Genomic DNA, 15315 nt, shown 5'->3' with positions numbered 1-15315 from the left:
ATTTATTACCCTCACAAAATAACCGCTGGCTGTTACCCACCCCAGAGAAAGCATAGGGATTCCACGTAATCTTTCAATTATTCGTTTTTCATAATCTTAGTAATTTGGAAAAAGCATTTTTTTTTTCTCCAGCTCTGTGGACCTAACTTGGGGGACTCGTTTTGTTACAGAGTATGTAATATGTATAGCAAATAAGCCAATTGAGCGTATGTTAACTTTTTTTTCCAAGTATCTGTTTCTGATTATTGGACTATTGGATAGTGAAAAGGAGTTCTTCTTGTTGTATTTCTCCCCTTGCTTGTTATATTCCACATTCCAAGCTAATTGGACTAATTTCACCTGCTCACCTCCATGACCAGCTTTGTGTATTTTTTCCTTCCTTGCACGCTTTCTGCATAATCTTGGTAGGTAGGACCGCGGTACCAAAGTACCAAGGCCCGGATGGCTTAAACAGAAGAGGTTTATTTATTTATTATTTGACAGTTCTGGGGCCGGAAGTCTGTGATCAAGGTGTCAGCGGGGCCTTCCCTTCTATGGGGGTCTATGGAGGTCTGTGGAGGAAGGATAGGTCCAGGCCTCATTCCTTGGCTGTAGATGGCCATCTTTTCCCTATGTCCTTGTGGGTGTCCACATTTCCCCTTCTTCTAAGGACACCAGTCATACTGGATTAGGGCCCAACTTAATGACCTCATTTTAACTTAATTATGTCTGTGAAAACCCTCCTCCAAATAAGATCATATTCCTGGGTATGGAGTGTTAGACTTCCAGCTGTGAATTTTAGGGAGAGACACAACCAACCCTCCAAAGTCTGTCTTCCTACCAGACTCCAACATGGCTCCTACAGTGAACTTCCTTAACTGGAGTTGCTTATTCTTTCAATCTTTGTGTCACTTGACACCTCACTGACAGCTGTCCTAACCCACCACAGGTGCCACATGTGCCGCTTCAGCATCCCCTACCTTACTTGCCTTAATCGAAGACAAAAACTCTTATTTGCTGTTATGTATTATGCAGTGGTTTACAATGAAAAGATACTAAGTAAGTATTACTAAAGCTATTCTCCTCAGAGATGTTTAGCACAAACTAACAGCCAACATTAAAAACATTTTCACCAGACACATGGGGAAACAAGATGGTTTCACATAATTCCCACCACGGCCTGATGTGGCACTTTCCCATATTAACTCCATTTTAAGTGTAAGGAAGCTGAGTCCAGATGAGTTATATAATTTGCCTGGGAAACCAGGTGGTCTGGCTCACAGTTTCTCTCTCAGCCAGTGTACTGTCCCAATTTCTACGTGAAAAGGATTTTAATGAATATGTAAGAGTTAATTATTCCTAGGGATTTAATAATATAGAACCCAGATTAACCACTTTTACCATTTCATTCACTTTTCGCTTCAAAGGATACCAGTAGGCTGTTTAATAGGAACCTGTGGTGGTTCTCCAGTGGGAAATTACAGATCTGAAAATACTTTCTTACCTCAATTTCTAGTTATCAGATAATTGGAATTACCCTCAAAGTCTCCCTCTAGGCTAAAATAGAAATTTTGAATGTAAATTTAAAGTTAAATAAGTCCTTTTTACCAGTTCTGAGAGGAAAAATATATTTTGCCTCGTGGACTCTTTCCTGAAATCTGTAACGTGTCCATATTCACACACCAACCTTTTAATCACTCTTTCCCGGGACAGTGATTACCGAGCACTTCCCAGGTGTGGCAGCCTGTGCTGAGCTCTGAGGTGGGGACAAGGTGTGGGTCCTCTCTGGGGTTAGCTCAGGGTGCAATTGATGAGTTAGAATTTAAAGCTTCCAGAAAGAGTGGAAAGGCAGAGATCAGGAAACAGGACCTTGTCTCTATCAGCAAATTAACTACAGACACATAGCGTCCAATAGATTATGAAGAGTTTGAGGTGCAGCTGGACTCCTCGTTTTCTAACTTCTCATGTAAAAAAGTTCATTCAGGAGTAGCTTACGCGGCATAAGACATCTTGAAGTATGACTGCATTGGAGATTTTTTTTTTCAACGTAAGATAAAACGCGAGTTGAACAAAATTTCTCTTTCTCATAATTTTCTGTTAGACCTATCAGTAAGTAGAACAAAATTTCTCTTTCTCGTAATTTTCTGTTAGACCTATCAGTAAGTAAAACTGTGACGGGATGCGTTTCTCTAGTAAGAGCTGGCAGATGTGCCCCGAAAGTGACATGTGCCTCCTTCTTTCCAGCGACTGCAACAGCAACAGGAACTCTATCGCGTCCTTCACCAGCATCTGCAGCAGCCAGTGCAGCTCGTACCTCCACAGCGACGAGATGGACTCAGGTGCGTCCGGCCGCACTTGGCCACGCTCGGCCTCCGGGGGGTACTTTTAAGGGCTGGAGGCCTTGGATCGGCTTGCGTTTTCACCGTCTGTCAGGCATTCTTGGCTATCGCTCGTACTGCATTTCAGTCGCACGTGTTCGATAAAGTTAGCGTCGCGGGCCCATGGTAAACAGAGTGAATTAAAAAGAGATGAGAGAAGCAAATGCATTCTGACCTGAATGTGTATCTTAGGAAGTTAAGTGGCACTGTGAAGGATGCGAGGGTCCCTGGCAACGGGTTGAGCTAAAACGTTAGGCGTTGATTGTGGGAGGAGGTGGGACGGGCTTTGAAACCGAGGACTTCTGAGACAGTAGATGCTCCTGAACTGGCCTTGGAGGTGGGTGGCGGGGAGACGAATGGCGAGGAAAACACTGAGAGTTAGAAATATCCTGCAAATAGCTTAGTTGGAGTGTGGTAAGAACAAAGACCTGGCGCCCAGTTAGGACACATCTTAATTTTGAGATAGGCAGTTTATTTCAACTATGTAACCGTTAGATAACTGCACCGTTTGAAAGAATCATTGACATGGGATATACAGTGTTGGTTCCTGTGAGGCACTCTGTTTCCACCTGCATTTCAAAGAGCATTCATCTGATACTCTAACTGCGATTGAGTCTTTTGGGACTCTTATCTGAATATAAGAACTTGATGGAATAAGAGCTCATGTCGAAAGATTATTTTCTTATTTTATTTATATTAAAATATTTTAGCATGTTAAACATAAGATTTATCTTTATATCCAGGTGATGAGCTTCCCCTCAGTGTTCGCATTTCTCACGATAAACAGGACAAGATACATAGTTGTCTTGAGCATCTTTTCAGCCAGGTATGATTTTTTCTTTTTTTCCACAGGCCAAACTGTCAGGAGTCCCTTCTGTAGACAGAGTAAAAAGAACTTGGAATAAAAATGGAAAGGCCTCAATCTGTTCCTCTGCCCCCTGTACCTCAATTTCCACAATTTAAAATGGGAATAAAGATTCTTCAGCCAACCAACCTAAAGGATTGTTGTGACTATCAAGTATTTTATGGTTCTTGGAAACATTACAGTTATAAACACAGGCATTATTCTTTTAGTATTTTTTATTTATTTTCAGAATTCTTCATGACATTTCTTGCTTAACTTTATTCCTAATTTTAAGGAGCACGAGGTTGTTGTAGTGCTTGTGTTGGTGTTTTGCATTTTTAAAATTTGTTTAAATGTTTATTTATTTGAGAGAGAAGGAGAGAGAGAAAGCAAGGGAGGGGCAGAGTGAGAGAGAATCCCAAGCAGGCTCCATGCTCTCAGCACTAGGCCCAACATGGGGTTCAGTCTCATGAACTGTGAGATCATGACCTGAGCCAAAATCAAGAGTCAGATGCTTAACCAACTGAGCCACCAGGTGCCCCGGGTGTTTTGCAATTATATATATATATATATATATATATATATATATATATATATATATATCCATAACCAAAATCGATAATGTAGAAGCTTTTACTGCTTTGAGAAGGATTATGATGACTTTTAGGGTTTTTTTTTAATAACTCTAGAAATCTCTCTTTGTAAAGTAAATATATAAAATATATTTATACTTTATATTAATATATGGTGTGGTAGGAAATATTGCAAGTATTATCTGTGAGTTTATTCCAATATTTTATTCAAAGGTGGATTTTTGCAAGCATCCTGAGATTTCAAAAATAATTGTGGCTCTAAGAAAAAGCTGTTTTACAAGAGTTACTCTTGGAAATGTATACTATATATTATGAGAAGTATGTAACTTTCAGAAATCTCTGCTGTTACGATAGGTGGATTCGATTACCAATCTCCTAAAAGGGCAAGCTGTTGTAAGGGCCTTTGAGCAAACCAAGTACCTCACACCAGGGCAAGGATTACAAGGTAAGGTTTAAAAAAAATCATTATTAGAAGCAATTGGGAAACAAAAGTGGGAAATAATATAGTCATGAAGCAAAAACATAGTTTAAGAAGAAAATGGCTACTCATGCTTCAAAATCTCCTTAATATTAATTCAGTTTAGTTATTTTTGAATATATATAAAAATGTCAGTACAGGACCTTTTAGTTTCTTTGAAAGTTTAAAATGTTCACTTCTTATAGGGACTAGAATGAATAGAAATGAGTTAATTGAAGAGATGTTGCACTGCTTTTGCTGAAACCAGCATAAGTGCCTACTTGGTTATAGCCCATTGGTGGGGGAGGGGTTTCTGGAATGTGTGTTAACAAACAGAACAGCCAAACAGACCAAGATCTAGAGACACCACTTTCTGACCTCTAGTTTTGGACATTGAAACCAGAATTTTTAATCTAAACTGTTCCCTTGGTTTAAACATTTGTAAGAAAATAATTATAAGGTTTGACTTTTTTTTTTTAGGTTTGACCAATTTTCTCCTGTAATGTAACTAGAGAAATTACCACCATGCTAATAATCCAGGATGGCAGGAATGAAAGAGAATTCTGAAGCTTACTGGTTTATTAACTGTTTGGGAAATGGTTGAAACTTATAAGAGCTTTTCTGTGTTTATTTAGAATTTCAGCAGGAAATGGAACCAAAGCTGAGTTGTCCAAAAAGGTTAAGGCTTCACATCAAGCAAGACCCTTGGAATCTTCCCAGCAGTGTCCGGAATCTTGCTCAGAACATCAGAAAATTTGTCGAAGGTCAGGATGAAAAGCAAAGAACATTGTATAGCATTAGCAATAATCATGTAAACCCCCAAAACTCAGTAGTGCCCTGATTACTTTTTGCAGTATTTCATGTTATGAGGAAAATAAAAGAACTGGAAAGGGTGAGGTAGGAGGAAGGAAAAAGGAATAGAATTACAGAGCCTTATGCTCCAAGGATCTAAACAATGTAGAATGAATCATGAAGAATATTTTCAGTAAATAGAATAAGGGCTCATACTTAAGAAGAAAAGTGGAGCATGGAGAGAGTTTCATATTTTATAATATGAAACAATATCAGAAAAATTTCTAAAAGATTCACAAAAGTCATGAAGCTAAGTTTTATGGGAAGTCTGAAAATTTAATTGTGAATCCATGAGAATCAAAATAATAACATAGGTTTTATCACTGGTTTTCAAATTTCCTTTTTGGACGTGTTTGTCCAAGTTTATTGTTATTAGCTACCATGACATTGCTTACTCAACATCCTATAATCGGTACAGCCTACAGTTGGAGATGTAACACTTCAAGATGATTCTAGTGAGTCTCATTTCATGTTGTTTAGGGCTAGAGTATTATGTAGGAAATTCTGAGGGTTTCCAAAATGATTACAGTGAAATAAAATGAAATGAGAAATATGTTTGATTTTTTTAAATGCCTGATTCAGTGGTTGTCTTCCCACCATTAGACCAGTGGTTGGAAATGTCTGGAGATATTTTTTTTGGTTGTCACGATTGTGAGTGTGCTACTGCATCTAGTGCGTAGAGGCCAGACATGCTTCTAAATGTTGTGTGGTATACAACACTGTCCCTCACAACAAAGAATTATTTGGCCCAAAATGTCAATAGGGCTGAGGTTGAGAAACCTCTAGAGTAAATAAGTATATGCCTGCATTTAAATTTTTATCCCTCAGTCATTTGGATACGGTAAATAGTATTCAGCAGAATAGCAACATAACCCCAGTCACTACCGTTTGTTTTAGGGTGAAGTAGAGAGAGTTGTATACTTTGCCGACAAAAGAGAGCTCTTAACCAGATAGAGTCTAAGCCTGTGACATAACTCTTGGGCCTCAGTTTCTTCATTTACCAAATGACAGAGATGTGTGTGTGTTCTGGAATTACTAAATTTTCCACCTAGAAATGTACTCAAATATAACATCTTAGATATTGATTACCGATCAGTAGAAGGAAAAGGTTGTATAAATATGGAGAACTCCATATAAATCTCTTGTGATGAAATCTCTTTTGTTTTTGACAGCTGGATTTCTTGGCTATATTATTAGTTTATAGCTAAATATAATGGCTACTTGTTACACATAACATCATATTTAATGAAAAGTCTGAATTTAAAACCCCCCAAAATAATGAATAGCAAAAATGATAAATATATTTTTTAAAAGCTTCCAGGTTTAAAGGAATTTAAACATACATTTTACTGATAAAAGGTAATTTTTTTTGAGGAATAAATGCCAGTATCATAACACTCATAGAAGTTGTAAATGCACTTGTTCTCATCATCTTTGAGGGTTTTTTCCATCTTATAATTGTTTTTAGACTAAATGCAGTATCAAGAACAGTGAAATCATTAAACCTTTTGTTTTTTGAGGAGCTTTATCTTTAACATTTAAACACTTTCTAATGCAATATAAAAAGCTTAATTTTTACTGATACTCATTTAAAAAACCTTACATTTTGGGGGCACCTGAGTGGCTCAGTCAGTTGAGTGTCCAATTCATGATTCCAAGACCGTGGGATCGAGTCCTGCGTCAGGCTCTTTGCTGAGCACATGGAGCCTGCTTAAGATTCTCTTTCTCTCCCTTGGCCCCTCTCCCCCGCTTGCTCTCTCTCTCTCTCTCTCTCTCTCTCTCTCTCTAAAATAAATAATTAATTAATTAAAAATATTACTTTTCATCTTAAGTCCTCACCAGTTTATCATGAATTCATCCTATTCAACTTAAAAGTAATTTTCTATTTCCCATTTGTCTTTATATAGGGGATTATTTAATGAAGGGTTAAGTCTTGGCTAGAAATTCAACATAATGTCAGCTTGCCAGCATTTCATGGTTTATATAAGTAGCTGGGATAACCCCATTCTGATGTTCCTGTAAGGGAGGAAAAAGGTAATCTTTTTCTTTCTAGCCTTCTAGGTTCTCTGGCTGGGATCCTATAAATTAGTCAGCCAAAAAAAAAACAAATGAGAAGCATATACATTTATTTAGTATCTTTTACATGACATGGGAGCCTTTGTAAGGAAATGAAGACCAGAAAAAAATGGTTAAACCTGAGTGCCTTTTAACTAAGTTTGATGAAGGGTAGAACATTTTGGGAAAATGGAATAGGACAAAAGGGTATGAACAAAGGGTAATAAACTGGGGGAAACTTAGCAAGGCCTGTTCCTCTCAGTATCCCTCCATGTTCTGAGATAAGGATGTTCTTTTCCTCTGGGATTGAGAAGGCACTTCTCGCATGAAGGTTTTATGACCTGCTTCAGGGGAGAAGCAGAGAGTCCTCTGTACATCTGCTGTTCCTCAAATTCCTTCATGTTAAATTTTCAGTATGATAAATTGTCATATTTTGGGATAGTGGGTTCAGAACCTCATCATTCATTCATCTCTGATTTCAAAATATCCTATCAAGTGTATACCAAAGATGATATAAACACATAACAATTATATGATCTTTATATAGGAAACACTGTTACAGTGTCATTCCTAAACTACATCGCACTGTGTCATTCATCCATTCACAGCCTGCTAAACTGAGGGTAGAAGAGAGCAGAAAAAACAGTAGGCTAAATGGTGGATAGATTCATTGTGTAGTGTCACAAAGTTGATGCCTGTCTCCTGCTTAAACGCTACCCTAAATTATGGTCTCAAATTATCAGCCAACTGAAGATATTTCTGCTTGATTAGCCCACTGTGATATTGTGATTTACAATAAGAAATATGTAACCCGGGGCGCCTGGGTGGCGCAGTCGGTTAAGCGGCTGACTTCAGCCAGGTCACGATCTCGCGGTCCGTGAGTTCGAGCCCCGCGTCAGGCTCTGGGCTGATGGCTCGGAGCCTGGAGCCTGTTTCCGATTCTGTGTCTCCCTCTCTCTCTGCCCCTCCCCCGTTCATGCTCTGTCTCTCTCTGTCCCAAAAATAAATAAAAAACGTTGAAAAAAATTAAAAAAAAAAAAGAAATATGTAACTGGTCTTTGACCCTATCCCTGGCAGATTTTCTAAAACTCTTGGAATTTCTTGTGAGGAGAACAATAAAGGTGTCTTTTGTTCTGTCAACGAGGTGACTTTTGGAAAACCTCTACTGATGGGGGCTGGTTGCAAGGAAGCCAACCCTGTGATTAGGGGGTTGGAACTTTCCGAATTCCATCCCCCTCCCCACCCAGGGGAGAGGGCCTGGGGATTTAGTTCAGTCAACAGTAACTAATGATTTAATCAATCATGCCTATGTAATGAAGCCTCCATAAGATCCCAAAAGGATGGGATTCGAAGAGCGTCCAGGTGGATTCTAGAAGAGTGGTGCATTGAGAGAACATGGAAGCTCTGCACCATTTCCCCATGCCTTCCTTTCCCAGGGCATCTCTTCCTTCTGGCTTCTCCTGAGTTCTATCCTTTTATAATAAACTGGTGATTTAGATGTTTCTCTGGGTTCTGTGAGCCACTCTAGCAAATTGATCAAACTTAAGGAAGGAGTGGTTGGAATCTCCAGTCTGTAGCTAGTTAGTCAGAAACACAGGTGACACCTGTTGACAGGTGGCACCTGAAGTGTGTGTGTGTGGGGGGGGGGGGCAGGCAGTCTTGTGGGACTGAGCTTTTGCCCTGTGAGATCTGATGCTGCCTTTAGGTCGATAATGCCAGAACTGAGTCGAATTGTAGGATACCCCGAGAGTGTTGAATAATTGCTTGGTGGTATGGGGTGAAAAAAACACACACGGAGATTAGTGGTAGAATTGGACCCATCATCACCTTAAATTCAAATGTTTATTAGCGAACACATTTGCAACTCTTGCTCCCTACAAATATTGTACTTTTCTCAAAATCTATCATTTTTTCAACAACTTACTTTTTTCCCCATTTTTTTCTCTGCTGTTGTCCCAACTAAAGAGCTTCTTCTCCTTTTTTTAAATCATAAGTCTCCATTTCCCCCTTTTTCTCCTTACCTCAGTAATTAGGATAGTTTTCTGGTGACTCCCCTGTCTCCATCTTTTCTGGTTTATATATTACTATATACTATATTCATCTTCCTAAAATATCATGTTAATAATCTGGTACCCTGCCCCGGAACCTTACAGTGATTTTTGTTAGATAAGTCTAAACTCATCAGCCTGATGGTGGAAGCCATTTTTCAGTGGGGCTATCTAACTATATCCTAATCTCAGTCTCTAAATTATATAATAAAGTATTTTCTATGCTAGATTGTTGGAAATTTGGTATTCATTCTTTACTGTATTCTCTTGCTAGCACTCTTTCCCACTCTTAGGCTATGTACCTACTCCCTTGACAATGTAACTTTCAAAAATGTTTAAAAACATTTCAGGACTCACTTAGAATTCTATACAACTTTAGCTAGATCCAGGTTATAATAACAACAATGCTTCACAGGTACACGGTTCTTTAAATAATTTTCCAAAGCTTTTAATATATATCCCTTTTAATTTTTTTACACAGGCTCCTGAAATAGATAAGATAGGTGTTATCATCACTTATGAATGAGCACATTGAAAGTCAAAGTATGGTTGGCCATTGAACAGCATGAGGATTAGGGGCTCTGATTTCCTACACAGTCAAAAATCTGCATTTGACTCCCCCCACCCCACCATCAAGCCTAACTACTAATAGCTTACTGCTGACCTTACTGATAACGTAAATATTCATAATATGATAACATAAATATTCAGTTAATATATATTTTGTGTGTTATATGTACCATATACTATATTCTTAAAATAAAGTAAGCCTGAGGAAAGAAAACGTTAAGAAAATCATGAAGAAGAGAAAATCCACTTACAATACTGTACTGTATTTATTGAAAGAATCCACATATGAGTGGACCCATGCAGTTCAAACTTTTGTTATTCAGGGGTTAAGTGTACTTTAGCAATTTTCCGAATACCACAAAGCTGGTACACTTTCCTTGGTTTCATTAACCCTTAGTCAACCACAGTCAAGAAGCAGAAGATCGTCTTTCTGACTTATCATCAGAAGGTTAGTAGTAGCTTGACTCTACGTCACAATGTCTACTTCATCTCATCATGTAGGCATGTTATCACCTCACATCATCACAAGAGGAAGGTTGAACGCAGTACAGTAAGGTATTTTGAGAGCGAGAGAGACCATATTCACATAACTTAATAGATTATTATAATTGTTCTATGTTATTATTAGTTCTTGTTAATCTCTTACTGTGCCTAATTTGTAAATTAAACTTTGTAATAAATAGGTATGTACAGGAAAAAACATTGTCTATATAGGGTTCAGCACTATCCATGGTTTCAGGCACCCACTGGGGGTCTTAGTCCATATCCCACATAGATAAGAGGGGATGACTGTAACAGATGGTTCTTCTGACTCTTTCTCGTACTTTCCTGCCTCTGAAATTCTCGTGTTATTATCTTCTTTGTAAAATGTAACGTCCTCTCAAGTATTTCCTACATTTCTTATCAGGTAACTTTGTCACTCTGACTCTATTGTGAACCTGTCTGGAACAGGATGCAACCTAACCTTTTATTTCCCATAATCTTTAGCACATAAAGAAGCTTTGAATATTTTCATATTTCCTTATTGCAAGTAAACTGTTTACTAATTAGAAGTAAGGCAAAGAGTATGAAGTTAATACACATCATTTATTGAACATTTGTGATTGCCCTCGTTTGGAGATGTGTTCTGAAAAGGAGTATTTGGAAATATTTAGTATTGTTCTGCACTTTAGGACAGTATCTTGACATACAGATAGGACAGGAAGTCTATATAGAGAGAGATTATATAGATATACATTATATAACTTACAAGTATAATCTGTGTAATTAATTTATAATTCTAATATATAATGTATAATAAAATATGTATATTTATAGATAAAGTTTATAAATGCATATACGACATTTAAAAGTTTAAGTAACTAAGAAAAAATGCCGTTTGAGAGTTTATTGATCAAGACCGCAATAGCTGTAGGAGTTTAGAGAACACCATGGAAACTACAGCAGCTAAGGGTGACTTACAAAGGATGAAGCAGAATTTGAAGGGTGTTTCACAGACTAATTTAATTTGGAACTGGAAGGATTTTAGCATCTTGAGAAATGGATAGAATTTATATAGGCAGATAGGAAGAATAGCATGTCAAGTAAATGGGATTTGTATTATCTAATGGAGTAAGGTTGTGCTAATTTTTACTACACAGTTAAAATGTGGTGTCAATGGCAAAAAAAGACTGAACAACTAACTGCTATGCTTTCTTTTTCTGCAGAGGTGAAGTGTAGGATACTCCTGGCTCTTCTTGAATATTCAGGTAATATTTCTCATTATTTTTATTATTTGAAATTATTGTAGCCTGAGACCTTAGAAGTGTCATGATATCACAGCAATGCCTTTAACAGATTAGATGGAAATATGATCCATACTTACTCTAAAGCCTTGCAAAGATTTTTAAAAAATACTTAGTTTTAATGAAAACACAAAACATTCTCATCTTCAGTTATAGTACAAACATGGAAATGTATATAAATATATATTTAACTAAAAATAGAGCTACCATACAATCCAGCAATTGTGCTATTAGGTGTTTACCCAAAGGATACAAAAATACAGATTCTAGGTGGTACATGCACCCAGGTGTTTATAGCAGCATTATCAACAATAGCCAAACTATGGAGAGAGCCCAACTGTCTGTCCATTGACTGATGAATGGATAAAGAGGATGTAGTACATATACACCATGGACGGTTACTCAGCCATCCAAAAGAATGAAATCTTGCCATTTGCAATGATGTGGATGGAGACAGTAAGTACTTTGTTGAGAGAAATAAGTCAGAGAAAGACAAATACAAATACTGTATGATTTCACTCATATGTGGAATTTAAGAAACAAAACAGATGAACATATGGGAAGCGGGGGGGTGGGGGGAGAGACGAGAGGGAAGCAAACCACAGGATACTCTTAATGAAAGAGAACAAACTGAGGGTTGATGGAGGGAGGTGGGTGGGGGATGGGCTAGATGGGTGAGGGGTATTAAGGAGGGCACTTGGGATGAACGTTGGGTATTATGTAAGTGATGAATCACTGAATTCTACTCCTAAAACCAATGTTGTACTATATGTTCACTAAATAAAATTTAAATTTAAAAAAAGGAGAAAAATAAAATACAAATCTCCTTTTCTCTCCCTCTCTTCCTCTCCCTCTTCCTCTCCCCCTCCCCCTCTCTCCCTCTCTCTCCCCCTTTCTCTCTCTCTCTCTCACATATATATGTGTGTATATATACACACACACACACACACACATATATGTATGTATGTATGTATATATATATATATATATATACACATATATATATACACACACACACACACACAGACACAGAATATAATTAAAAAGGAGGAAGGAAGCAGGTTTTGGTAAAGTTAATTGTGTACATGGCATTTATTGTGAAACTGGTCTAACTTTGGTTTATGAACAAAGAGGTAGTTGGGCTAGATTCAAGGGGTGGAGGAGTGGACTGTACTTAGAAGGAGAGGTCTTTTACAATCTATCCTACCTGGAAAATTTAAATTATAAGTGAATGAATGAGTCAAGTTAACCAGAGGGCTTTTTTTGTTTGTTGGCTGATTTTTGCTTTAATTAGAGAAGTGTTGTCTTGTTTTTTTGACTAATAGTAATAACAAAATATCTACTTTTTTTTAGTTTTCCTAATAACCACACAGTTGATATACCTCATACTTATGGATTTCCTTGGGTCCTCACAATCACTCTGTGAGAATATTATTTTTCCATAGTTTTAAATGTGGAAAAAAATTAACATTCAGGCCAATTAATAATAACTGGTAAATGTATTCATTCAACACATATTTTTGAGTATCTGGAAGATTAGATGCCTTATTGAGTAAATGCATTAATAGTAAGTGGCAGAGGAAACTCAAACTTAGTTATGCCAATTCCAGAAGTAGTCCTGGAACACATTGCTTTGTTCATTAGTATTTAAATGGCTGTTCTTATAGATCCTTATTTTGATTTCAATTTTATTTTTCTATTCCCATCATCATTCTCCTTTTTCCTACTTTATTTACTCACTCTTCTTTTCCCTCATATATAGGGTAGCATCAGAATGCAGCCAGATTACTCCATTTTGTCCATTGCAGAATTATGCTCTCCACAGGTGAAGGGTAGATGGTGTCTGCTAAATACTGGTTTTTTTGTTTTTTAAATTTATTTTAGAGACAGAGACAGGGGAGGGGCAGAGAGAGGGAAACACAGAATCTGAAGCAGGCTGCAGGCTCTGAGCTGTCAGCACAGAGCCCGACGTGGGGCTCGAACTCACGGACTATGAGATCATGACCTGAGCTGAAGTCGGATGCTTAACCGACTGAGCCACCAGTCGCCCCTGCTAAATATTGTTTTTAGCTCACTTTTATTACTTTCTCTTTCTCTCTGTCTCTTTCTCTCTGTCTCTCTCATCTCTCTTTTATTTCTTTGTTGTTACTTTTTTTTTTCTTTTCCCTACATTCTCAGAATAATGACTAGGATTACTTGTGTGTCTAGAAACTATGTCATTCTTTTTTAGACCAGCTATGGAATTTGAGCTTTTTAAACAGTGGAGAGTAAATTAAGTGTTACTATTTTAAAACATGTTTGTAGAAGGTGAATTTAAGTAGATGCTTAAATCCTGGAATGAAACGGAAGCCTTTGATAAGTAAAACATCCATTTGTTTTGAATGTATTCCCACTACAAGAGAATTCTTATTCTGCAAAAACAGTAAACAAACTGTCACCAAAAAAACAGCTCTCCGTGCCTTTCTTATTTTGCTAGAAGCTAGAAGCAGCTGTTGTTGTTTTTGCTGTAATTCTTATTGATAAAAATGAGGAATGAGAATAGTTTTGGGGAAGGATGGACACTTGTGAATTTTGAACAGCTGCGTAATTATAAGAAAAGACCTGTTCATTTTTGCTGGGAGTTTGCTTATTTTGGTGTCTTTGTTCATCGTGTGGTTCCTTCCCTATTTAGCAATAGAACTGAGCTCCACTCAGTGCCAGGCACCCTGCTAGATGCTGGAGAAAAGAAGAATCACAATAATCATGCTATGCAATTTCACTTTGATAAGTGCTTTATCTCATTTATCTTTATTGTATGTAGGTCTAAGAAGTAAAAATACCTCATATTATATGTAGGAATCTGATACCTAGGATTATATGGTTTAAAATGGATGGAATGGGTAGATGAAGTCAGATTATATGTCTCTAGGTCCATGAGCATAATTCACATTATATGCCACTTCTGCTGGTCTTGATGGTCTCTTGGGGAACCCAAACGTATAAACAAACTCTCACACCGCTGAGTAATTAGCCGTCTAGTACAGGGATGCCCCCGAGCCTGTGGTGGCAGATCAAGAAGTGCAGGATACTTCCTGAAGGAGAGGGGAAATTTCACCAGGGGAGGTAATATTTCCTAAGTTCAATGGGTTTCAGTAGTTCAAGGAGTTGACTCTTAAAGATGACTTAAAGTTTGCTAATGGAAAGGGTGAGAAAGTATCTGCAGCCAGAAGGCCCCAAGGCATGAGCTGTAAGAGCATTTAGCATTTGAGGAACCTGAGCAGTAGTGTGTGGCTCAAAGAGGAGAGGTCTGTACAGCCAGGGTCCTGGCTGCTTTCAGATACATTGATTTATCGTATTCTCACAACAAGCCTGTGAAGATTGTTGCTGGTGTAGGGATGAATGGAGGGAAGTAATGCATTTATAAGCTGTCAACCTAACTTGAGGATAGGTAGATCGTAAAGACCCCTTTCTGCCACTCCGAGTTTTCTACCTTTGTTACTCACCGGGAAGCGATAATGTGTAAAAGTTATTTGAAAATCTCAATATGATGTGCATATTGAAGTTTATGCAAACAAGTCATTTACTCTTTTGAAAATAGGAAAGTACAACTGAAAATCACCTCACGAAGTAGTAAACATTTATAAAATATTTTTTATTTAAAAATATGTTGGTTTGAAATTTAAATGGCTGGTGGTCCAAGGGCATCTTGCATATCAACTTCTGTGACTCTACTGTGAGCACAGACATGGCCGAGGCCTCAACTTGGATGTCTTCAT

At 37.6% G+C, this 15315-nt stretch overlaps 1 protein-coding gene across 3 annotated transcripts in view; it reads left to right on the top strand.

The window, feature by feature from the left end:
* Nucleotides 1–15315, top strand: part of PREX2 (phosphatidylinositol-3,4,5-trisphosphate dependent Rac exchange factor 2) — a 292149-nt gene that overhangs the window by 181126 nt on the left and 95708 nt on the right. For all 3 annotated transcript variants that reach the window (XR_008292620.1, XR_008292621.1, XM_053208257.1), the window contains exons 27-31: nt 2224–2318; nt 3101–3183; nt 4149–4239; nt 4887–5015; nt 11483–11524. Coding sequence is in view for 1 of the 3 variants with exons in the window: in XM_053208257.1 (XP_053064232.1) it covers nt 2224–2318; nt 3101–3183; nt 4149–4239; nt 4887–5015; nt 11483–11524 (440 nt within the window). In the remaining 2 variants the exon portion in view is untranslated. The remainder of the gene's footprint in view (nt 1–2223; nt 2319–3100; nt 3184–4148; nt 4240–4886; nt 5016–11482; nt 11525–15315) is intronic.

The sequence above is a fragment of the Acinonyx jubatus genome, chromosome F2 (genome assembly GCF_027475565.1).
Source record: "Acinonyx jubatus isolate Ajub_Pintada_27869175 chromosome F2, VMU_Ajub_asm_v1.0, whole genome shotgun sequence".
NCBI lineage: Eukaryota > Metazoa > Chordata > Mammalia > Carnivora > Felidae > Acinonyx > Acinonyx jubatus.
This window is presented reverse-complemented; position numbering and strand designations above follow the sequence as displayed.